The sequence below is a fragment of the Pituophis catenifer genome, unplaced genomic scaffold (genome assembly GCF_029215685.1).
Source record: "Pituophis catenifer annectens isolate HBS135680 unplaced genomic scaffold, rPitCat1.0.hap2 SCAF_1, whole genome shotgun sequence".
In the NCBI taxonomy this organism is placed as follows: domain Eukaryota; kingdom Metazoa; phylum Chordata; class Lepidosauria; order Squamata; family Colubridae; genus Pituophis; species Pituophis catenifer.
In genome coordinates, this window is record NW_027256881.1 from 176,002,802 (window position 1) to 176,028,113 (window position 25,312).

The 25,312-nt window shown below is 44.0% G+C and overlaps 1 protein-coding gene across 1 annotated transcript in view; it reads right to left on the reverse strand.

The window, feature by feature from the left end:
- Positions 1–25,312, reverse strand: part of UNC80 (unc-80 homolog, NALCN channel complex subunit) — a 186,147-nt gene that overhangs the window by 42,326 nt on the left and 118,509 nt on the right. The window contains exons 45-50 of the mRNA XM_070956783.1: positions 21,268–21,406; positions 19,387–19,483; positions 18,510–18,680; positions 13,515–13,607; positions 5,070–5,105; positions 4,522–4,740 (exon numbers count right to left, since the gene is read on the reverse strand). Coding sequence (XP_070812884.1) covers positions 4,522–4,740; positions 5,070–5,105; positions 13,515–13,607; positions 18,510–18,680; positions 19,387–19,483; positions 21,268–21,406 — 755 coding nt within the window. The remainder of the gene's footprint in view (positions 1–4,521; positions 4,741–5,069; positions 5,106–13,514; positions 13,608–18,509; positions 18,681–19,386; positions 19,484–21,267; positions 21,407–25,312) is intronic.

Here is a 25,312-nt window from a genome sequence, read left to right on the forward strand (position 1 = left end):
CCACAGTGAGAACAGAGAGTGTCAAAACAGCTCTGGTTATAGCATCAGCACTCAACCTCGATGTGTTTCAATACGACATACAGACTGCGTATCTACACGCAAAATTAGATAAGGAAATATATGTAAGAGCACCTCACAGTCAATACACAAACAAAAATGAGACTTGGTTATTAAATAAAAGTTTATACGGGTTAAAACAATCTGGTAAACAATGGTATGATTGTTTGGTAAAAGTTCTTAAAACCATGAACTTCAATGCCACTACTGCTGACAATTGCTTCTTTGTTAAAAAAGAGAATGATTCCCTAGAATTTGTATTGATCTATGTGGATGACATTTTGTACATAGGTAAACATAAAGAAAGGAAAGAGGCATTTGCAGCAAAACTGAATGAACATTTTTCACTGAAATCTTTGGGTAAGGTAAATAAGTATCTTGGTGTTCAAATAAGCAAAACCAGAAGGGGATTTAAACTTTCTCAAAGAGACAAAATTATAGAACTCTTGAATAAATGTAATTTAAGTAACGCTAAGCCCTGTGACACTCCCATGCAAACTGATTTTTTGAAGAATACAGAAGAATCATCTCCTGAATTTAAAGATAATACATTTTACAGGTCAGTCATAGGTTCACTTCTTTATATCTCTAATTGGACTAGACCTGATATTGCTTTACCTCTCAACTTATTGTCCAGACATGTCAGCAAACCATCACTATACCATTGGGAAGCTGTCAAAAGAATATTAAGATATTTAAAGAATAGTTTAGATTTCTGTTTATTGTTGGAACCTAATAATGTCAAGGAGCCCATCCTCACATGTTACGCCGATGCGGATTGGGCTGGAGATACCTCATGTAGAAAAAGCACATCTGGCTATATATTCTTTCTTAACGGTTGTCCAGTTTACTGGTATACTGGCAAACAAGATTTAGTAGCCACCTCGACAACAGAGGCAGAATATGTTTGTCTATCTAAGGCAGCAAATAATCTTGTATGGTTCAATGATTTACTTTCAGACATTTGGAAAAAACCCATTTTGCCTTTTATTATGTATGAAGATAACAAAGCTGCTATCGAAATATCTAGATCTGATGCCATTGGACAAAGGTCCAGACATATAGATATAAAATTTAAACATGTGAGACAGTTATCTCAGGATGGATTTATCAAAGCAGTTCATTGCGAAACATCAGAGCAAATAGCTGACATATTAACAAAGCCTTTGCCGTCTAAGCAACATAAATACTTGACTTCTAAGTTACATGTCTTATATTGTTCTGAATCTGAATGCAATTGTTATAATATATCGAATCGGCATTTAGAGGGGGATTTGTCACAAGTAAATGCCTTATTCTCCATTATGTAAATAGTACATGGACAGTGTGTGTCAGGGGTTAACTTATTCTTCACTTCTTAATGTATTCATACTTTACCACTCCCATACTTAGCTCCACCCATTGTATATATAAGGAGCTGCATACTTCCATTCTGTGCTTCTATCTGTGAATATTCGGTGAATATAGAATGCCTTATGTAAATAAACAGAGATATATTTGAATATCTGATTCTCAAATTATTTATTGAGTCTGATCCTGAAAATATCGTAACATATATTATATGCAATACTATATAAAATTATTATCTTAAGGATGGGAAAATACTACAGCAGTGTAATAGAGCAGAATGTTAATGTGTTGCCATAGTACTGATCCCTACTTATCAAGTTTTATCATAATGTGTTGTTTAATCATATACATGTGATTTGGTATTATCTTAAGCATAATTAAACCTATTTATCTAATTTTCAGACATTTCTGATATTTTGAGTATTAGAAGACAAAATCAATGTTATCCACTAATCTGTTAATACAACAAAAGAATGTTTTCCCCTTAGGAAAACTGAAGGAATCATGAAGTTAATTTTAATCAGAGCATATATCTTGCAATATTCTACTATTATCCAATCCAAGAAAGCCTATTCTAATAATAGAAATGCATATGCATTATAACTGCTCTACAGTTCAATCTTCTCAAGTATCAATGACAGCTTGTTCCCAGGAGCTTCATTTTCCCTTTCTGGGAAGACAGAAGCAATATCTCCCTTGGAATACAAAGAGGCAGTGGCAACTGTAGAGATAGATTCCCTATGGACATTATTACCATAAGGAATTAGTTTTGGCTTTCTCTTTATCCATATATTTTTTGCTCTTCTGGTCATGGCACAATTTGCTAATCTTACCTCTCTGGCTGGAATCATGAGTAGAAGGAAGAAGAGGATAAAGAGAAGGAGTAAGTATAGCAATGGGGAAAAACCTAAATTTTAGACCTAGCAATAGTTACTTCTCTTTATTTTTGAAATGTGTTTGGTCCCTTATTGTCTGTATTGTTGGACATGAATTTGCTTAGCAGATTGAAATAAAAAACATTTGGGACTGCCCCCTCTGGTATAGAAGAGAGCGAGGAGGTTCTCATTTCTACAGGGTGATAGGAGTAAATGGGAAACTTAAGCCAGGTCAAGAAACAAACAAACACCACAGAGATTTTAGGATGCTACTTGATCACTATAGGCCATAATAAGAAAATCTGGAAAACCCACTAGAGATTCTCTCTGTCCCATTTTATATCAAACAAAAGCTCTTCCTTCCCCAAAGTCAGTTCATATTCTTTTACAGAAAGAGTGGCAGACCCATGCTGCAAAATGGTGGATAGGAGAAGCTAGATGCTCTATGAATTGGGATCACTGGATGCACTGCCACCAGATATATTCCTGTTCTTTGATTTCTCAGCTCTCTAAAATTAAGGTCTACCTGGTGGAGGATAGGATTGTGTGCCTGAAGATTTCCTACAGAGTAGTCACCCAACCTCTTGGTGGCCTCCTGGCTTCCTGGCTTTTTAAGGGATGCTGTGACTAAGATTCATCTGATACATAGTTCACTGCCACTGAAGGCTCCACTCAGAGATAGGATTGATTGAAAATGCATAATCTGAAGATGGATGGAATCAAGGAAATAAATATTCCCCCCATTTTTTAATCAGCACAAAAGTTCTCAAACTGATAGGATGCCTCGGTTTTCCCAGAAAGCAGAATCAAGACTGATGGATCTTATTTTCTATAACTATGAAGGAAAGGGAAAGGATCATCGCTGCTGAAATGAAAACCGTATTGACTTTATTTATTTTCTTCAACCAAAATCTCTATATCTAAATATATTTCTGCAAAAATTTATCTATATCTCAGAGTGGCAGGTTATATGTTCCTGACAACCTTCCAATTATCTGTCTTCAGGGATAAAAAAAAGTCATAAATATAAATGGCAACCAGGCTGATGATGCAGTAACAAAAAATACACCCTGAATGATTTCCTGAAAATATACTTAGCTGAGTTTTACACACAGAAATGACAAGATTTATAATTATAAATTTCAGCTAAAGCAGTGGTTCCCAAAGTGGGCGGTACCACCCCCTGGGGAGCGGTGGGATGACTTAGGGGGGGCGGTAAGAGGCAAGGCAGGGGGGCGCTAGAGGCAAAAGGGGGTGGCAAGGGGGCGCTAAGTGGCAAGGAGGGGATCTGGGAATGGGTGTGAATTCATCCCACAGCCCTCTCCATCCCCTCCTCTGTGAAATTGCTTTCTCCCACTCGCTGGTGGTCAGCAAATTCAAAAGGATCCCCCAGCTGAGAATCACTGCTCTAGATTGGTTGATTCAGGGGATTTCTTTAGTATTAACTAATAGTGTTAGCTATTTTTGTTACAGGGATAGATTTGTATTGGACCAGCCTGCAGGCTTCCCAAAGGCTCTGCGCATCCTGTTTTTCGAAAAACGGGCCCGTTTTTCACAAAAACGGGACATGCGGGGCAAGGCTTCAGGAGGCCAAAAATGGCTGTATTCCGTGTATTTTACTGTTACTATCTTCCTTAGTGGGGCGTGCAAACCACTATTCCGAACAATGCTATTTATAGGGGGTGGGGGTGGGGGCAGTGGTGGGTTCCCCCAGTTCTCACCGGTTCTATAGAACCGGTAGTAAAACCAGCAGGAGGCCCCACCCACCGACCCCGACATCACCAAAACGCTTCCGCGCATGTGCAGAAGAGCGTGTGCATGGGCGAGCGAAGTGAGCGTGCGCGCGTGGCCCTGCTGCAAACAGGTAGTAAAGGTAAGTAGAACCCACCCCTGGGTGGGGGGCACTGAGGATGAGTTTGTAGTACCAAGGGGGTGGTGTACTGAAAAAGTTTGGGAACCACTGAGCTAAAGGATGATGCTGCGGGTGTTTACACCAGAACAGCTTTTCCGTTGTGACTTTATTCTATTTCTTGGTATCCACAATATTTGAAGTATTTAGATCAGATTTCCCTTTTCCTTTTTATGATATTACCTGAAGTAATTTGGAAAAGAAAAAATCTTATTCTACTTAAAATTGAAAGAAGCTTATAATTCTGTATTGTATATTATAGTGAATAGTTGTCATACACACTAATTGCTAAGGGACAGTCAAATATTTATGGACATTCAAAAATAATACCTCATATGAGACTTAACATCCAGCAGCTCTAAAGAAGTCACCCTGGGCTCTCCAGCCAGGTTCTGTAAGATCTTCAGTCGGGGGCCACAGTGTTTGTAGAACTCAGTGCATATATTCAGTAGGGACTCACGAGGTCGCCGAAACTCTTCTCTAGCAATCCGTTCATCCAGCTCCTCCCGCTGGATGCCTTGGCCTTCCTCTAGCAAATGAAGATTTTCTCTGAACATAACAAACAGGAAATGCAGAATATGGAAATCAAGAGAAAACAATGGGCTGATATGTGATATCATTGTCATGAATCCTGCCTGCTAATGGAACGAACCTTTACAGGAACTGTACTTTTGCAGGGAAATCATTGCTTGATATTTCTCATAAGAGAAGCAGCCAGAGAAGGCAGAAACTGTTACTTAAGGGACTTTTGGCTGTTTTCTCCTGGTATGGAATCTCTGGTATAAAACCATTCAAAATAAAGCCTAGTTTGGGAAGATTGTATTAAAGGAATGTATTACAAATTCTAAAGAAAGAGGCTGGTGGCAATATTCCAGTACCTGATAAAATGCAGTTTGGCTCCTTGCTCTGGATACCTAGAATTTAGAAGACAAAAACAAAGACAGAGGAATTCAAAAATCATAAGGCAAGGTACACTTTGGTCTAGATCAAATACTCACAATACATGCAGTAGCAATGGAAGAATGAGGGGATGCTTTCCTCTTCATGTCCACCCTCCTGATAACACCTGTTCTGTATGTGAAGCAATTTCCTCTTGCACAAGAGTCATATTTGGATGTGGTGCTGTATGTGCATGAAATCTAATGCACTAACCCCATGCTAGATTGCTGTTCTGCACATTTCTTTGAGATAACAATAGCTCTGTTTAGACCTACATAATTTGGACTTAATACACACGCAGCTCTATTTAGTATTATGTTTGCCAATGATTAGCTGTGAGTATAGACATATCTAGTGAGCACAGAGGAAAACAGCATCTCAGTCTGTTCACAAGAAGAAAAGAGCTTTGTTTTCTAATGGGGAAACATTTCTATACAAACAGTAGCATGTCACTGAATCACACATACTTGGAAGAAAGTCCAAATGAAATTTCAGCAGAAGAAAAGGTGCGAGGGCTTTCCTTCAGGTACTACATTTAAGGTTATTATGTAGGAATCATTAAATTGATTGCCTCATATTCATAAATATTCATTAGCTACCAGAGTAGGCATAAGTTATTTAAAAGTCTAGACAAAATCACAAAGAATAAAGTCTAGCAGTGGCTTTTTAACCACTGTAATTAAAAACAGTATTTTAGTTCATGAAAGTTATCCAATTATGATATATTGTTTAAACTAATGTAAATTTCCATATAATTTCCAATTTCCAATAGGCAGATGGAAAAGGAGATAATTTTCACAAATTTCTTCCTGTGCAATCCCATCATCTGTTTCTGCTTAGAGCAAAAGCTTGTGGTAGAATAATAAAAAAGAATGTTCCCCATATTTTACAAGACCGAACAATTTCTTCACAATGGAGAACAACTCTATGTACAATTATTGACAAGCTAGGGCAGACCTGGGTGGATGACCTGAAGTTTGGTATTGCCAGAATCCTACCCACTCTGTGAGAGAAGCCCTGTGTCTGAAACACATCACAAGGTCAATTGAGAAGCTCCTACTCTAGGTACTCAGAACTACAGGAGTGAAGTCAAAATAAAATGCTTCCATCTTCATCTGGATAGTGGAAGTGGACAGGAAGATGTAGAGAATATATGTCTATTCTGCCATCACATCTAAGAATAATAACATTCAAAAGTTCACCTACTTCTGTCTTCTGCCCCAGTTTAGTATGTCATGAAGTGCATTGAGAAGGACTCAGACCATTCCTCAGGCAGCTGCAAGTTCCAACCCCAGTTCCAGTTTCAGACTAACTTCATTTGTCATACTGCATAGTAGTCTGATTCTTCTCACCCCAGGGCAGTGAGATTGCTAAACTCTGGATATAAGCATATTTTCATGGGGAGATATATTTATAGCAATTGCACTTCAGGTTACTAAATGATAGAAATAAATTTTGACATATGACTGTCTTTTCTATCATGTATTATGTGTCAGATTATTGTGAGTTTTGAACTGGCTTCTGCTAAAAACAAAAATAAAACTCATATTCATTTGCTGGTTTGATCTAATAGGGTAGATCTTATATTCTGTCTCTATCTGTCCCAACATTCATTTTCTTATGCAAATATATATATAGACTACATATATATATATATAGACTAAATATATATATAGACTACTATGTACAATATATAGACTACGCAAAAAACATTAGTATTAGTAAGGTTTCAACAATACGTTGCAGGGGAGGAGGGGTGTGGCTGGTGCCAGTGGCAGTACAGCAAATTCCAGGGCTCCTGGAAAATGCTGATATCTCAGCTGCTTTAGGGGATCCCCAGGGATCATAGCTGTCCTGTAGGGACAGTGAAGAACAGAAGCACAGGCAGGCATGAACAGGGAGGTTGCAAACTCCCTGAAGTGTTTGTATCAGCCTCTGACCCAGCAGCAAGGGAAGACAATCTTTAGGAGCTGTCAAAAGCCAGGCGGCCACACGCAAGATAAAGGAGAAAGAACTAGGAGCAATGATGAAACGGAGTATTATCCGAATGAGTGATTGGCCAACTCATAGGTAAGAAGAATTTAAAAAAAAAAAACTTTAAAAGAGGTCCCAACCTGAAATAAGCAGCTAATTGGCATCCAGGAATTTAAAGCGAAGGAAAAAATAAAAAGAGGAACTTTAAAAACAAAAGCCCTAAAATGAGAACTAACCACCTGGATTTAAATTGGACTTAGAAGAAATTAAGTATAAATATAAAGAAAAGGAAATTAAGAGAAAGCATTTATTTAACAACAAAAGGAACTAATTGAAGAACAGAAAGCACTACTTTTGTGGATTTACAATTGATACTTTTGCCTGGGGATTTGTGGATTGGAGAGAGTCATCTGCTGGTGGAAAAGAAATATTGCACTTAAATCAACGTGAGAAGCCGTATGGGGAGTATTTGTTTAAACAGCTGCAGTAAGATTACAAAAAGAACTTGAAATATTAAAACCTTGAACTGGGGAGACTTAAAAGGACTATTTGAATTGGATACTATTTGGAAAGAAGAAAGAAAACAAAAAAGACATTAAATGGACTTGAATTCGAACTATATATAAGTGAAAATAAAAATAATTTTAAAAGTTATTTCTTCTGAAAATATGGAAAATTGGGAACATGAGTACGAGGAGTTGAGGGAGATGTTGCCAAAGATGCGAGAAGCGTTTAAGGGAAACAAAGAAGTGGAAGATTGGATAGAATACAAAAAGAAAAAATGAGAAAAGAAAAATGAGAAGCAAGAATATAATGTGGGAAAGAAAATAATTGAAGGAAAAAATATAGATGATCACACTGAGATTAAAAGTGATAAAATAAAAATAGAAAGAGGGGAATATCTCTCAAAAAAGAAGAAAAGAGAAGATAATGGGAAAAGAGAAAGGGGGAGAACTAAAAGGGTAACAAAGTTAAAAATTAGAGAAAAGATGCAGGAAGGAGGATATAATAAACACAAAAAGAAGAAGAGGAAGAAAGAAATAAGTGAATGGGAGAAAGGGGAGAAAATATCAAGAAGTGGAATTCAGGAGAGTGTAAAAGAAAATGGTTAAAAGGGGAAAGAAAAAAATGTAGTAGAAAGGAATTAAAGCAGTGATATGTTGATTTAAGGGAATGGCATTAGTAGTAGAAGTGGTATGTAAGAAATAAACTGGAATAAATATATAGATTACTGTAAAAGGGAATACTTAATTGGAATTAAGACATAAAATTGAAATGAAAGTAAAGAAATGTGTGCTAAGGATTGAAAAAACAAAGGAAATTGAAGTAAGAAATGAAATTGAAATGTTAAATAAATGATGTAAGAAATTGTTGTAAGTAGACCAGCAGATATACAAATGGTCTATATGTTAAAATATCAAGAAGTAATTGAAATATTAGGAAAAGAGAAAAATAACTATTGAAATGAAAATAAGAGGTGGAAAGTTAATTAAGTTGAAAGATTTTAAGGTAAAAATGAAACAAATTGAAACATAATGTTAAGAATTTTAAAATATGATGGGAATTTTGAGGAATATATGCAATATTTTATTTTTATTTATTTTATTTATTTTCAATTTATATACCGCCCTTCTCCCTAAGGACTCAGGGCGGTGCACAGCCAGAATTAAAAACATGAAATACAAATATTAAAAACAATTAAAATCTATATAAATTTGGCCCAAAATTTAAAAAACCACAAACCAATTAAACATTTAAAAATTTAAAAAATTTCTTCCTAAGCCAGCCCGGCTTGCTGGAAAAAGAAGGTTTTAAGGGCACGGCGGAAGGCACTGAGGTCTTGGATTCTCCTTATCTCTGGGGGCAGCTGATTCCAGAGGGTAGGTGCCCCCACAGAGAAGGCTCTCCTCCTGGAGGTCACCAGCCTACATTGTTTGGCTGATGGCACCCTGAGGAGGCCCTCTCTGTGAGAGCGCACGGGTCGCTGGGAGGTCGTCGGTAGCAGCAGGCGGTCTCGAAGATAGCTAGGCCCTATGCCATGGAGCACTTTAAAGGTGGTAACCAACACCTTGAAGCGCACCCGGAAGACCACCGGGAGCCAGTGCAGCTCACGCAGGAGCGGTGTTACATGGGAGCGCCATGCTGCTCCCATCACTACCCGCGCTGCTGCGTTCTGGACCAGCTGGAGCCTCCGGGTGCCCCTCAAGGGGAGCCCCATGTAGAGAGCATTGCAGTAGTCAAGGCGAGAGGTGACGAGGGCGTGAGTGACTGTGCACAGGGAATCCCGATCAAGAAAGGGCCGCAACTGGCGAATCAGGCGAACCTGATAAAAGGTCCCCCTGGTTACAGCGTCAGATGTTCCTCCAAGGACAGCTGCATATCCAGGAGGACTCCCAGATTGCGAGCCCTTTCTGTGGGGGCCAAGGACTCGCCCCCAATAGTCAGTGATGGAGTCAACTGACTATATCGGGATGCCGGGAGCCACAGCCACTCAGTCTTGGAAGGGTTGAGCTTGAGCCTGTTCCTCCCCATCCAGATCCGCACAGCCTCCAGGCACTGAGACATCACTTCAAGGGCATCGTTGGGGTGGCCTGGGGTGGAGATCTACAGCTGGGTGTCATCAGCGTACTGATGGTATCTCACCCCGAAGCCACAGATGATCTCATCCAGCGGCTTCACATAAATGTTGAACAGAAGGGGCGAGAGGACCGATCCCTGTAGCACTCCACAGACGAGAGGCCTCGAGGTCGACCTCTGCCCCCCTGCCAACACAAACTGCGACCGGTCGGAGAGAAAGGAGGAGAACCACCGCAATACGGTGCCTCCCACCCCCAACGCTTCCAGCCGGTGCAGCATGATACCATGGTCGATGGTATCAAAAGCCGCTGAGAGGTCTAACAGGACCAGAACAGAGGAGCAACCCCTGTCCCGAGCCCTCCAGAGATCATCAACCAACGCGACCAATGCCGTTTCCATGCTGTGCCCAGACCTGAAACCCGACTGGAACGGATCTAGATAAGATGTTTCCTCCAGGAATTGTGGAAACTGTCACGCGACCACACTCTCAACAACCTTCGCCATAAAGCGAAGGTTGGAGACAGGACGATAGTTGGCCAATATTGCCGGATCCAGGGACGGCTTCTTGAGGAGAGGCCTCACCACCGCCTCTTTCAAGGCAGTGGGGAAGTAACCCTCACTCAACGAAGCGTTGATAACACCCTGGAGCCAGCCTCGTGTAACCTCCCGGGAAGCCAGTACCAACCAGGAGGGACACGGGTCCAGTAAACATGTGGCCATACTAAGTCTCCCCAAAATCCTGTCCACATCATCGGGAGTCACAGCATCAAACTCCTCCCAGATAACATTCTCAAGACTATTCCTCGTCACCCTGCCCTGATCTACCCAGTCAGAGTCCAAATCCCCCCGGATCTGAGCGATTTTGTCATACAGGTATTGTCCGAAATCCTCCGCCCTGCCTTCCAGGGGATCCTCCCGCACTCCCGGATGGAGCAGGGAGCGGGTCACCCTAAACAGGGCGGCCGGATGATTCCCTGATGACGCAATAGAGGCGGAAAAGTAATTAAACTTTGCTGTCTTTATCGCCACTATGTAGGCCTTAATATGCGACTTTACCAGTGTTCGATCAGATTCAGCGAGACTGGTCCTCCAACCGCTCTCCAGGCGTCTTTTCCGGCGCTTCATTTCCCTCAGCTCCTCAGTAAACCAAGGAGCTGCACGGGATCGGCACCGGGTCAGAGGCCGCAAAGGCACGACTCGGTCCAAGGCCCCACCAGCCGCCCGATCCCAGGCGGCTACCAGGTCCTCAGCCGAGTCATGTGCTAGATCCTCAGGAAATGGCCCAAACTCCATCTGGAACCTATCAGGATCCATCAGGCGCCTGGGGCGGACCCATCTTATTGGCTCCGCCTCCCTGCGGTGGGGTGTAGCGGTTCGAAGGTCCAGGCGAAGGAGTGAGTGATCTGACCATGACAAGGGTTCCATGTCTATATCCCCTATAATAAGATCACTCAACCACTGGCCAGAGACAAAAATCAAGTCCAGAGTGTGTCCCCCCCTGTGGGTGGGGCCATGAACTAGCTGGGTCAGGTCCATGGCCGTCATGGAAGCCATGAACTCCCGAGCCATCTCAGACGTTTCACCGATGGACGGCAAGTTGAAATCACCCATGACCATAAGCCTGGGTGTATCAACTGCCACCATGGCTATCAGGTCAAGGAGCTCGGGCAGGGCCGTTGCCACGCGGCAAGGAGCCAGGTACGCAAGCAACAAGCCCATCTGAACCCCATGACCCCATCTCACAAAGAGGGATTCACATCCGGCAATCTGTGGCACAGTGGTCTCCCTCGGACCAAGACCTTCGTTAATAATAACCGCCACCCCCCCGCCCCTCCCCTGGGCCCTCGGCTGATGGAATGCTCTGAAGCCTGGTGGGCACATCTCAACCAGAGGGACCCCTCTCTCCGGGCCCAACCAGGTCTCCGTAATACCCGCCAGGTCCGCTCCCCCCTCCTGTATAAGATCGTGAATGAGGGGGGCCTTATTTACCACGGACCTGGCATTGCACTGCATCAGCCGAAGGCCCAGGTCCTGAGTATCTAAGCCACCTAGTATCCGAAGGGAGCCTTGGAGACCGGGGCGCGCAATAGCTCTCAAACAGCAAGTGTGCACCCCCGACACGTGATATGGTCTCCTGCTCCCGCCATATCTGCCCCTCCCATCCACCGTGCTGATGGTACACCCCTCATTGGTATAGCCCTCCATCCCCTCCCCAATCCCTCGTCCTGCACCCTCCAAACCGTTGCCCCATGCTGGGCTCGGCTCTGACCTTAGTGGATTTCCCCCCCGCATCCCGTTTGGTCATCCTCCCAGTTCCCCTTAAAAATTGTTAAAAGACCCCCTCCCTGAACCCTTTAAAATCTTATTAAAACACTTTCCTAAAAAACCCCACAAGCCCTTCCTCGCGCCATGCCATCTCTCAGGATTCCAAAATCTGTCATCGAGATAGGCCCTCGATAGAGTTGAGGGCCAAAACTGCGAGAGGGGGGAATCTCGCAGGGCAAGGAGTTCAGACACTGAGTACATTAAATCGTCAGGGGTGAGGATAGTCCATGGTCAGGAGACCACCATGATGTTATAATACAGGGGAAAAAGTTCCAGTCCATGGCACAGGCAGCCGAATTCCATTGCCCTCTCACAGCAGTGGAGGGGGAGATATGCCATCCGACCCCCGGAAATTTCTTGGCCGACTGTCCTCTCACAAAGGCCGACCAATAAAACTTTGATGGAAACCCGGGAGTGAAGGCAGCCATACACCGACTCCCACCGGCCTCGAGTCCATAGATCCAGTTCCCCATATGGATTAGGAGAAGTCAGAAAGACCAATCCTCCAGTTCATGAGAAGAATTAGTTCAAAGTTTAGTTCAGGAGAAATCTTGCAAGGCAAGAGATTCAGAGATGGCTGGATGGAAATGGGGGAATAAAAGGAGAGAAAAATAGGGATGCCTGGACACCAGGGGTGGGTTCTATTTACCTTTACTACCGGTTCGCAATGGGGCCGTTCGCATGCGCTCGCTTGCTTCGCTCGTGCATGTGCTCTTCTGCGCAAGCGCAGAAGCTTCTGCGCATACACAGAAGCATTTTGATGACATCAGGGTCAGTGGGTGGAGCCTCCCGCCGGTTTTACTACCGGTTCTATAGAACCAGTGCGAACCGGGGGCAACCCACCACTGCTGGACACCATAGAAAAAAAGCACTGAATTGAAAATGAATACAGCAATAGAGAGAGATAGAAGAAGGAGTAGGGAGATTGAAGGAAGGGAGAAGGAGAGAGTGGAACAGAAGAAAGGGAAGAGGAGAGGAAGAAAGGAAAGGGGAATAAGAGTAGGAGGGAAGATTAGATGGGGGGAGGAAAGGAGGAGGGGGAGAAAGGAAGGGGAATAGGAGAGGAGGGAAGAAGAAGGTAGGAAGGACAAAAGAAGGGAGGGAGAGGAAGAGAAAGAGAAGAAAGATTGCTGTAAAACAAAAAAGATGAAATGGAACAAAGGCATCCCCGAACATGTTTAAATATATTAAGATAAAGATTGAATTAATAAAAAATAAAATTAAGGAGAATGTATATGATTAAGAATAGAAAAAATAGAATTTGAGGGTGAAAGAAGATACTGTTTAGAAAAATAAGAATAGAAAAATTAAGATTTGATTAATAAATATGGAAAAAGAACACTTTGGCAAAACTGTAACTAAGTAAAATATATTTGAATATGATGAATTATATATATATATATGATATGGTCAATATTCTATTTCAAAAATATGTGGGTGTGCATGGGGGGGCGGAACCAATAAAACTTGTCAAAAAAACATGTTGCAGGGCAGCCTCTGTTAAATACCTGGTATTTGTTCCAGCTGACATAGTATGGTTAGCAGAAGTGGTTCCTTTATGGCCTTGATCACAGCGACTCATCTGAGGTGCAGTCATTGGCCTGTTAATGGCAATAGTAGTAGCAGTACAGTAATTAGTAGAAGTAGCAGTAATAGAAGAATCTTAATATTAGAAAAGCTATTTGGGTCTCCTCTGCTTAAATTAAAATTAAAGCTTCAACTTGTCGAGCCTCAATTTAACATATCCAGCAAAGTGGAATTCACCACCTTACTCATCAACTGACCTCACTGCCAGATTATTCTTAGAGCTGGGAAATTATTCTAAATTTCAACTGGAATTAGCCAACCCATATCTTAAATCTATTATTCAATATTTATTATCGAATTTATTTTTATTATCAAATTTATAGACTGCCCTTCTCCCGAAGGACTCAGGGTGGTGTACAACCAAAGTAAAAAACATAGATACAAACATTAAAAGCAATTTAAAAAGATATATATAAATTTGGCCCCAAAGTTAAAAAACAATAACAAAACATATTAAAAACATTTAAAAAGCATTAAGCCAGCCCGGCTTGCTGAAAAAGGAAGGTCTTCAGAGCACGGCGGAAGGCACCGAGGTCTTGAATTCTGGGGGCAGTTGATTCCAGAGAGCAGGTGCCCCCACAGAGAAGGCCCTCCCCCTGGGGGCCACCAGTCTACATTGCTTGGCCGATGGCACCCTGAGGAGGCCCTCTCTGTGGGAGCGCACCGGTCGGTGGGAGGTTGTTGGTGGCAGCAGACGGTCTCGAAGGTATCCAGGTCCTATGCCATGGAGCGCTTTAAAGGTGATGACCAATACCTTGAAGCGCACCTGAAAGACCACTGGGAGCCAGTGCAGCTCACGCAGGAGAGGTGTTATGTAGGAGCGCCATACAGCTCCCATCACTACCCGCGCGGCCGCATTCTGGACCAGCTCAAGTCTCCGGGTGCTCTTCAAGGGGAGCCCCATGTAGAGAGCATTGCCGTAGTCCAGGCGAGAGGTGACGAGGACATGAGTGACTGTGCACAAGGAATCCCGATCTAGGAAGGGCCGCAACTGGCGGATCAGGCGAACCTGATAAAAAGTCCCCCTGGCCACAGCCGTCAGATGTTCCTCCAAGGACAGCTATGTATCCAGGATGATGCCCAAGTTGCGGGCCCTTTCCGTGGGGGCCAACGACTCCCCTCCAATAGTCAGTGATGGAGTCAACTGACTATATCAGGATGCCGGGAACCACAGCCACTCAGTCTTGGATGGGTTGAGCCTGAGCCTGTTCCTCCCCATCCAGATCCGCACGGCCTCCAGGCACCAGGACATCACTTCAAGGGCATTGTTGGGGTGGCTCGGGGTGGAGATGTACAGCTGGGTCTTGTCAATGTACTGGTGGCACTTCACCCCGAAGCCACAGATGATCTCACCCAGTGGCTTCACATAAATGTTGAACCAAAGGGGCGAGAGAACCGACCCCTGAGGCACCCCACATATGAGGCATCTCGAGGTCGACCTCTGCCCCCCTGCCAACACGAACTGCGACCGGTCGGAGAGAAAGGAGGAGAACCACCGTAATACAGTGACCCCCCATCCCCAACTCTTCCAACCGGGGCAGCATGATACCATGGTCGATGGTATCAAAAGCCGCTGAGAGGTCTAACAGGACCAGAACAGAGGAGCAAGCCCTGTCCCGAGCCCTCCAGAGATCATCTACCAATGTGATCAATGCCGCTTCCGTGCTGTATCTGGGCCTGAAGCCCGACTGGAATGGATCTAGATAAGATGTTAACTCCAGGTATTGTGGAAACTGTCATGCGACCACACTCTCAACAACCTTCACAACAAAGCGAAGGTTGGAGACAGGACAATAGTTGGCTAACACTGCCAGGTCCAGGGAAGGCTTCTTGAGAAGAGGCCTCACCACCGCCTCTTTCAAGGCCGTGGGAGGTAACCCTCACTCAATGAAGCATTGATAATTCCCTGGAGCTAGCCTTCTGTAACCTCCCGGGAAGCCAGTACTAACCAGGAGGGACACGGGTCCAATAAACATGTGGCCGCACTAAGTCTCCCCAGAGTCCTGTCCACGTCATCAGGGGTCACAGAGTCAAACTCTTCCCGGATAACATTCTCAAGACTATTCCTCACCACCCTGCCTGAATCTACCCAGTTAGAGTCCAAATCCCCCCGAATCTGTGCGATTTTGTCATGCAGATATTGTCCAAATTCCTCAGCCCTGCCTTCCAGGGGATCCTCCCGCACTCCCAGATGTAACAGGGAGCGGGTCACCCTGAACAGGGCAGATGGACGATTATCTGATGATGCAATAAGGGCGGAAAAGTAATTAAACTTTGCTGCCTTTATCGCCACTAGGTAGGTCTTAATATGCGATCTTACCAGTGTTCGGTCAGATTCAGCGAGACTGGCCTTCCAACCGCTCTCTAGGCGTCTTTTCTGGCGCTTCATCTCCCTCAGCTCCTCGGTAAACCATGGAGCCCCACGGGATCGGCACCGGGTCAGAGGCCGCAAAGGCACAACTCAATCTAGAGCCCCCCCAGCCGCCTGGTCCCAGGCAACTACCAGGTCATCGACCGAGTTGTGTGCCAGGTCCTCAGGAAATGGCCCAAGCTCCGTCTGGAACCTATCTGGATCCATCAGGCGCCTCGGGCGGACCCACCTTATCGGTTCCGCCTCCCTGCGGCGGGGTGTAGCGGTTCGAAGGTCCAGGCGAAGGAGCAAGTGATCTGTCCATGAGAAGGGTTCCATTTCTATATCCCTTATAAGAAGACCACCCAACCACTGGCCAGAGACAAAAATCAAGTCCAGAGTGTGTCCCCCCCCCCATGAGTGGGGCCATGAACTAACTGGGTCAGGTCCATGGCCGTCATGGAAGCCATGAACTTCTGGGCCATCTTGGACGTTTCACCAACAGATGGCAGGTTGAAATCACCCATGACCATAAGCCTGGGTGTATCAACTGCCACCGTGGCTATCACATCGAGTAGCTCAGATAGGGCCATTGCCACGTGGCAGGGAGCCAGGTACATTAGCAACAAGCCCATCTGAACCCCATGACCCCACCTCACAAAGAGGGACTCACATCCAGCAATCTGTGGCACAGTGGTCTCCCTCGGACCAAGACCTTCTTTTATAATAACCGCCAACCCTCCCCACCCCTACCCTGGGCCCTCAGCTGATGGAATGCTCTGAAGCCTGGTGGGCACATCTCAACCAGAGGGACCCCTCCCTCCGGGCCCAACCAGGTCTCCATAATACCCGCCAAGTCCGCTCCCCCCTCCTGTATAAGATCGTAAAATGAGGGGGGCCTTATTTACCACCGACCTGGCATTGCACAGCATCAGCCGAAGTATCTGTGCAACCTAGTACCCGAGAGGAGCATTGGGGACCGGGGTGCGCAATTGCTCTCAAACAGCAAGTGCGCACCCCCGGCACCTGATATGGCCCCCTGCTCCTGCTGTATCTGCCCCTCCCATCCACCAGCCCCTCCAAACCGTTACCCCATGCTGGGCTTGGCTCTGACCTTGGTGGATTATCCCCCCATCCCCCTTGGTTGCCCTCCCAGTTCCCTGTAAAAGATCGTTAAAAACCCTGATTAAAAAACCCCTCAATCCCCTCTTTAGAACATGCCACCTCTCAGGGCTCCAAAGCCCGTCCTTAAGGTAGGCCTTCGATAGAGTGGAAGGCCACCACCGCGAGAGGGGAGCATCTTGCAGCGCAAGCAGATCCGCCAAGGTGTAAGCCATATAAGTGTGATGAGGTAAGGGAGAGTCACTCTGGATGTCAGTGATGGTCCTAGAGGTGCGAGATGGCAATACGGTTGGATATGAGCAAACTGGAGCCCCTCACTCTCTCACAGCGATGGGGCGTCTGGATCAAATAGCTGCAGTGCAGGCAAATGGTCACAGCCGTTCTCTCACAGCAGCTGGATGACATAAGGCCAGCAGAGTTCAACTCCTTTCCTGCAGATGGAGCAGCAGCCATTGTCCAGGACTCTCAGTTTCTCTCTCCGAACCTGCAATCTCCCTTCCCCCATGCCAAGGCCAAAAGGCGGTAATTGGGATAATATCCTGCCTTCAGAAGCAACAGGAAACAGGTCTTTGACTTTTTTAATGTAATCTTTTTTCAGGTATTTGAAGAGGACGATCAGGTCCGTACTCTCAATTTTCTCAAACTGAACAGTTTCAGTTCCTTCAATCTCTCTTCATAGGCCTTAATTATTAATTATCTCATTCCTTCTAAGTAAGGCCTCCAGAATCAACATAGAACTCACAATACTGTCTGACTATATAAATAAAATAATAAAGTAGAACTGTTATTTCTTTTGATGTGGAAACTTTGTTTTTATTGATGCACCCTCATTAGTCTTTTTGTGTTATAGTAGTCTTTTTGGCTGATCCTGAAAAAGCTAAGAGGGACAGACTTGGAAAGAACTCCAGGAAACTATGGAGATACAGGACATTGTTTGAACTAAATAAGTAAACAAACAAGCGAATAATCACACTATAAATAGGCAATTCCAAAATGACAATACTCATACATAAGAGTCAAGCTCAACCTAGGAAACTGTTTATCTTTATGTGCATTTATCTTTATTAAATGTCATTGTATTACTTTGTGGAAAAGGAGGAAAATAAATTCTGGATGGCAAATGCTGAATCTGCATTAATTAATCTGTGATTAAAATCCATCAGATAGATCCTACTTTGACACTCCCCCTCACCTCTGGTTTAATTTTCTGTGAAATAGATTTGGTGAGGACTTAATTTTGAAATAAATAAATGCAACCTTCTATATTTTATAATGTGGATGTGAATATTGCTCATTTAAATTCTTGTTCTTGTATGTACATACATACATTTTACATAGATATAATGGCATACAATTGTTTTCACCATGGGCAGGAACATAAAATTCTCATCTTTTTTCTCCTTGGACCCTTGCAAGGTCATGGCAAGTAGGTGGTATAGCTCACCGAGTAAGAACTTCCACACTGTACAAAAGTGCTTGCAAGGATGTTGCAAGAGCAGCTGTAGCAGCAATCTCTTCTCGAGCAGCTGTCACGGTTTCCACTTGGGAGGTTTGCCTCTTAAGTTTCTGCAAATAACAGGGCACTAGAGCTTCAAGGACCATCAGCATCTGAAGACTGAAACAATGTAGATCATGTAACAATGCTATCAATGTGAGGTTATATCCGGAAGTACAATACCCCTCTCTTCAGGAGAAACCCATTTTTGTCTGCAGGAAAGGGGACTGTGCACAGTACTCTGTGGCTAGTTATTGTGAATATTAGGACACCATCACAGTCAGAACAAATTTGAACCTGCAAAAAAAAAAATTCTTGTTTTTTTTTTAACAATAACAACTTCTTCCAAAAAATGTAATAACATGAAACAGGAAGTAACTGAAAAAAATGTTAAACACCAAGACAGTTTGAGAAGGCAAAAAGTGGGAGATGTTTGTTTCCAGCGTGGTGTGGTTGAAGCAACCAGCAATAAGTGATTTTTCCCTGTTACTCAGAGAGGCCAGGCATCATCTAACTAAGTTCTATGGCTAAACCTGAGAAAGAATAAGCACTGAGGAGACAATGAACATAGGTAGAAGTTTAAAGGCCAGATAGAATAATCTTTATACCTGGAAATAGTAATGACCTTCCAATCATTAGACATAGAGACAAAATTTAATTTCAGGGAAAGAATAAATAAAAGAAAAAGAAAAGTCCTTGAATAATCCTTAAAACAAGAGGAATGTTTTAAACAGTTTAATAAATGTATTGTGCAAAGTTAAAATATATAAATTTGAATGATAGATTGTTATCATACTTGTTTGAAAATGCAAGAAATAGTTGTTACCTTCTGAAAGACTCAGGTGCATATGCCACAACTGTTACACATAACTTGATGGCTTCACTGATTGAAAATGTCAGGTCCTCATTGCCATAACAGAAATCTGAAATAGATACAAAATAGAACATAAGTGTTGTGGCCCGCCAGCAGCCTGCACGGATTGTGGCTGATCCTGATGATGAGGAGGCTGGTGTGGTGTCACGCAAGCAGCCTGTGCAGCCGGCGCTCGAGTCGGACAGTGAGGAGGCTGAAGAGGATGTGGTGCCAGAGGCAGAGACTCAGCCAGGGCCTTCAGAACCTCCAGAGGCTCCTTCAAGTGAAGGAGCCTCTTCTAAATGCTCGAGCACACAGGGCTGCCAAAAGGCAGGAGTGGCTACTCAGGAGGAGGTCTCCTCGAGAGTAAGGCTTGTGGCTAATTGGCCACTCCCTTAGCCTATTTAAGTTCGCTCACAGATAGCACACACTGCTGGAAACAACATTTAATTACTACGCAGAGCATTTTGAGAGTGAGTTTCTTGTTATATCTTGGTTTCTGGGCTGGTTGCCAACCCTTGAAAGACTTTGTTTATTCTCTGTAATTCATAGCAGGCTGATAAGGACATTTGCACTGAAAGCCTGTATTTTAAAAGGGGTCTGTTTGTATTAAGCAGAGTTTTTGGAGCTTTGTGTGTGTCACACTCTTTGGGATCCAGAGCTGGAGAAGAACAATAACAGAGTATGAACAATATGAAATATTGTATCATGAGAGATAAAATCAACTAATTCCTGTTCAATCTCTATCTGTACATTTATACAATACCTATACATTGTATCAAAGTAGACTGGATCATTAGCGATATATCATTAATTCTATTAAAACTCCTTTCACTTTAGAATTTAAGGCTGCCTTTTGCATAGACATTCATCTAAAAAAAAAAGTTAGCAGCACTTCTGAATAAATATGGGTAGGATTACCTGATCAGGCTGGCCCTATTACTATTTATTTGGCACTTAACTCCACTGAAGACTGTAGTTTGAGGAAACATGTTATTATGTGACTGCACAGTAAAATTAACTAGGAAAATTCATTAAAACATAGTGAGAATTACTTCCAAGAAAACTTTTAACATTAGAAAATATAAAGAACAAGATACAATACAAGAATATAAAATAAAGAATATAAAATCCTATAGGTAGAAACAATTTATATAATACAATTGTAAGCCAGTTTGGACCTCTTTAGAATTTTGTTTCTTTAAAAATTAAAACACAGATAGCCCTCAACTTATGACCACAATTGAGCCCAGAATTTCTGTTACTAAGTGAGGCATTATGCCCCATTTTACAATCTTTCTTGCCACAGTTGTTAAGTGAATTACTGCAATTGTTAAGTTAGTGACATAGCTGTTAAGTGTATCTGGCTTTCCCATTGACTTTGTTTATCAGAGGGTCGCAAAAGGTGATCACATGACCCTGGGACACTGCCATCATCAAATATGAGTCAGTTGCCAAACCTCCGAATTTTGATCATGTGAACATGGAGATGCTGCAATGGTCGTAAGTGTGAAAAATGGTCATAAGTCACTTTTTTTTAATGCTGTTGCAACTTTGAACAGTCACTAAATGAACTGTTGTAAGTTGAGGACTATCTGTAAAAGGTTTCTTTGTGGAGGAAAATCATAGGGTTTAAAGCAACGATTGGCTTCTCATTTACTGAATAGGGGCAGACCAGAAGATCCTGCATAGTGTAAGTAACGTAGTATGATCCTGACCATTTAAAAAAAATGTTTAAATTTGTTTTTTATTTAACATTTTAGTGTTTATGTTATCGGAAAAAAGAAAGCAGAAATGTATTTATTTCACAAGAAAAATGGCAATTTTTAAAAAACAAATTGAAAATACCAGTACCTAGTGATTTCAGGGGCTTCTCTGCTTTTACCAATTCTAGAATATCTAGGTTGTCAGAAGTATCTCCTTCTAAGGACTGTAGGAGATCAAACAGGCACTGAGCAGACACTCCCTTGCTGGGTCCATTGTATGCAGCATCCTGCAGTGAAGAAAGTAATGTTGTTCTGTTTCTTGTTTGTTTATATACTGGATTTCAAGGCTGCCCTGCTCCAAAAACATTCTGGGTAGCTTACAATTTTTAAGAGGATGCACGATGTTTTTAAAAAAGGAACTTCAATATCCAGTGAAAACCACTTATGGTTTTTTATGGAAAACCATTCCACTCATGTGTTTTTGTCAACTGAAGTAAGCAACACCAGTTTTGGATATGTGAGAATTTTATACAAGAGTTAACAAACTTTAATCCCTATATATAGAAGATTAGATAACAAAATCTAAGAAATCCCAAGATGGTCTGATTTTGTGAAATGAGCTATGTAAAATCAAGGTGATGAGTGGGCAACCTTGTTGGAGGATGGAACAAATTATTTCATTTTTTATTGTTTTAAATATTTAAATATAAATAAAATAAAATATTGTTTTAAGTGGCTTTCATTAAGAGTTTTAATGGTTTCAGAAACGTTATTAATATTGATGTGTCAACAGGTAATTTTAGAAATTTTAAAACAGTATCTATAAATTGCACAATCAAGTGAGCATCTTTTGAAGAATGTTCACATTTTAACTCCCATTTAGCATGTACAACACAGTCTTCATGGCCTAAACATTTCTAAGTATCAAAAACTGAGATGTGAAGTTGAAGGTGACGGTTCACCACTCCCACTTAGAACTATGCCTTTTCTGTCATGTCCAAATATTCACTTTAACTAGTGCATGCTTAGGCAAAAATGACAGCATTAGAAGATTTTTATTTATGTATAACACCATTTAATTTATGTACAGATGTGTCTCTCCATGTAGGCACAAAAAGCTGAATGTGCAGGGTAATAATGGGGTTCAGATGGGTTTGCTGATCACGTACCTGGCTCCCTGCCACGTGGCAACAGCCCTGCCCGAGCTACTCAACGTCATCGCCGTGGTGGCGGTTGATACCCCTAAGCTTATGGTCATGGGGGATTTCAACCTGCCGTCCGTGGGTGAGACGTCAGAGATGGCTCGGGAGTTCATGGCTTCCATGACAGCTATGGACCTGACCCAGTTAATTCATGGCCCTACCCACACAGGGGGAAACACGCTGGATCTGGCTTTTGTCTCTGGACAGTGGTTGAGGGATCTTGATATAGGGGATATAGTTACTGAACCCTTGTCATGGTCAGATCACTCTCTCCTTCGTCTCGACTTTCGAACCGCTGCACCCCGCCGCAGGGAGGCGGAGCCGGTCAGATGGTTCTGCCCCAGGCGCCTGATGGAACCTGACAGATTCCAGACGGAGCTTGGGCCATTTCCTGAGGTTCTGGCACACGCCTCGACTGGAGACCTGGTGGCCGCCTGGGATAGGGCGGCTGCTGGTGCTCTGGATCGGGTCGTGCCTTCGCGGCCTCTGACCCGGCGCCGATCTCAATTGGCTCCTTGGTTTACCGAGGAGCTGAGGGAGTTGAAGCGCCGGAAAAGACGCCTAGAGAGTAGTTGGAGGGCCAGTCTTCTTGAATCTGACCGGACACTAGTAAGATCCCACATTAGGAATTACTTAGTGGCGATAAAAGCAGCGAAATGTAGTTATTTTGCTGCTCTTATTGCGTCATCAGATAATCGCCCGGCCGCCCTCTTTAGGGTGACCCGCTCCCTGCTCCACCAGGAAGCGCGGGAGGACCCCTTGGAGGGTAGAGCCGAGGATTTTGTTCAGTATCTGTATGACAAAATCACTCAGATTCGGGAAGATTTGGACTCCGACTGGGTAGTCTCAGGGGGAGAGACAGGGGCAGGTCTTGAGAATGTTATCTGGGATGAGTTTGATCCTGTGACCCCTGAGGACGTGGACAGGATTCTGGGTAGACTGAATGCGACCACTTGTTTATTGGACCCGTGTCCTTCCTGGTTAGTACTGGCTTCCCGGGAAGTGACACGAGGCTGGCTCCAGGGGATTATAAACGCTTCGCTGAGTGAGGGTGACTTTCCCGCCGCCTTGAAAGAGGCGGTGGTGAGGCCTCTCCTCAAGAAGCCTTCCCTGGACCCGGCAATGTTGGTAAATTATCGTCCGGTCTCCAATCTTCGCTTTGTTGCGAAGGTTGTTGAGAGTGTGGTCGCGCAACAGCTCCCCCAGCACCTGGATGAAACGACGTATCTGGATCCGTTCCAGTCGGGCTTCAGGCCCGGGTACAGCACGGAAACGGCATTGGTCGCGTTGGTTGATGATCTCTGGAGGGCTCGGGACGGGGGTGCTCCTCTGTCCTGGTCCTGTTAGATCTCTCAGCGGCTTTTGATACCATCGACCATGGTATCATGCTGCACCGGTTGGAAGAGTTGGGGGTGGGAGGCACTGTGTTGCGGTGGTTCTCCTCCTTTCTCTCTGACCGGTCACAGTCTGTGTTGACAGGGGGACAGAGGTCGACCCCGAGGCCCCTCATATGTGGGGTGCCGCAAGGGTCGGTCCTCTCGCCTCTCCTGTTCAACATTTATGTGAAGCCGCTGGGCGAGATCATCCGTGGTTTCGGGGTGGAGTACCATCAGTACGCTGACGACACCCAGCTGTACATCTCCACCCCGGATCACCCCAACGATGCCCTTGAAGTGATGTCCTGGTGCCTGGAGGCCGTACGGATCTGGATGGGGAGGAACAGGCTCAGGCTCAACCCATCCAAGACTGAGTGGCTGTGGTTTCCGACGTCCCGATATAGTCAGTTGACGCCATCACTGACTATTGGGGGCGAATCATTGGCCCCCACGGAGAGGGCTCGCAACTTGGGCGTCCTCCTGGATTCACAGCTGTCTTTAGAAGAGCACTTGACGGCCGTGACCGGGAGGATTTTTCATCAGGTTCGCCTGATTCGCCAGTTGCGTCCCTTTCTGGATCGGGACTCTTTACGCACGGTCACTCATGCCCTTGTCACCTCCCGCCTGGACTATTGCAACGCTCTCTACATGGGGCTCCCCTTGAGGAGCACCCGGAGGCTCCAACTGGCGCAGAGTGCGGCCGCGCGGGTGGTAATGGGAGCGACATGGCGTTCCCATGTAACACCTCTCCTGCGCGAGCTGCACTGGCTCCCGGTGGTCTTCCCGGTGCGCTTCAAGGTTTTGGTTACCACCTTTAAAGCGCTCCATGGCTTAGGACCCGGGTACTTGCGGGACCGCCTACTACCACCAATAGCCTCCCACCGGCCGGTACGCTCCCATAGAGAGGGGCTCCTCCGGGTGCCGTCAGCCAAACAATGCCGACTGGCGGCCCCCAGGGGGAGAGCCTTCTCTGTGGGGGCAGCTACTATCTGGAACGAGCTCCCCCCAGAGATACGGAGGATCCCGGATCTGCGCACCTTCCGCCGCGCCTTAAAGACCTTACTATTTCACCAGGCCGGCCTGGCCTAATTTTCCCCCTCTTTTATAAAAGATTTTTAAAATTTTAAATATCTTTTAGTATTTATATATTCAATTTTAAATTGGTTTTAAAAGTTTGGGGTTTTAAATTTGTCGGGGCCAAAATTATTTAATTTGATTTTATTCTATTTTTTAAATTTTGTATTGTATGTGTTTTTATTGTCTGGCTGTGCACCGCCCTGAGTCCTTCGGGAGTAGGGCGGTATAGAAATCTAATAAATAATAATAATAATAATAATAATAATAATAATAATAATAATAATAATAATAATAATAATAATATCAATATTCTGTTAATGGAAGAATGTCAGCCTTGGAGGAGAGAATTTTCTAGAGAGGAGACCAGAATTCCTGAAAATGTGAGCAAGCCTTCAAGGAATAAGTTGTGGGTTCAGAAATGGAAAGCTAAAGCTTCTCTGCATAAGACAGTCAGTGGAAAAAAAGCATGCAGGATTGATGTAGGAACCATGTATCATTTCTCCCACCCACTGAAGGACTTTGTTGTTGTTGTTGTTGT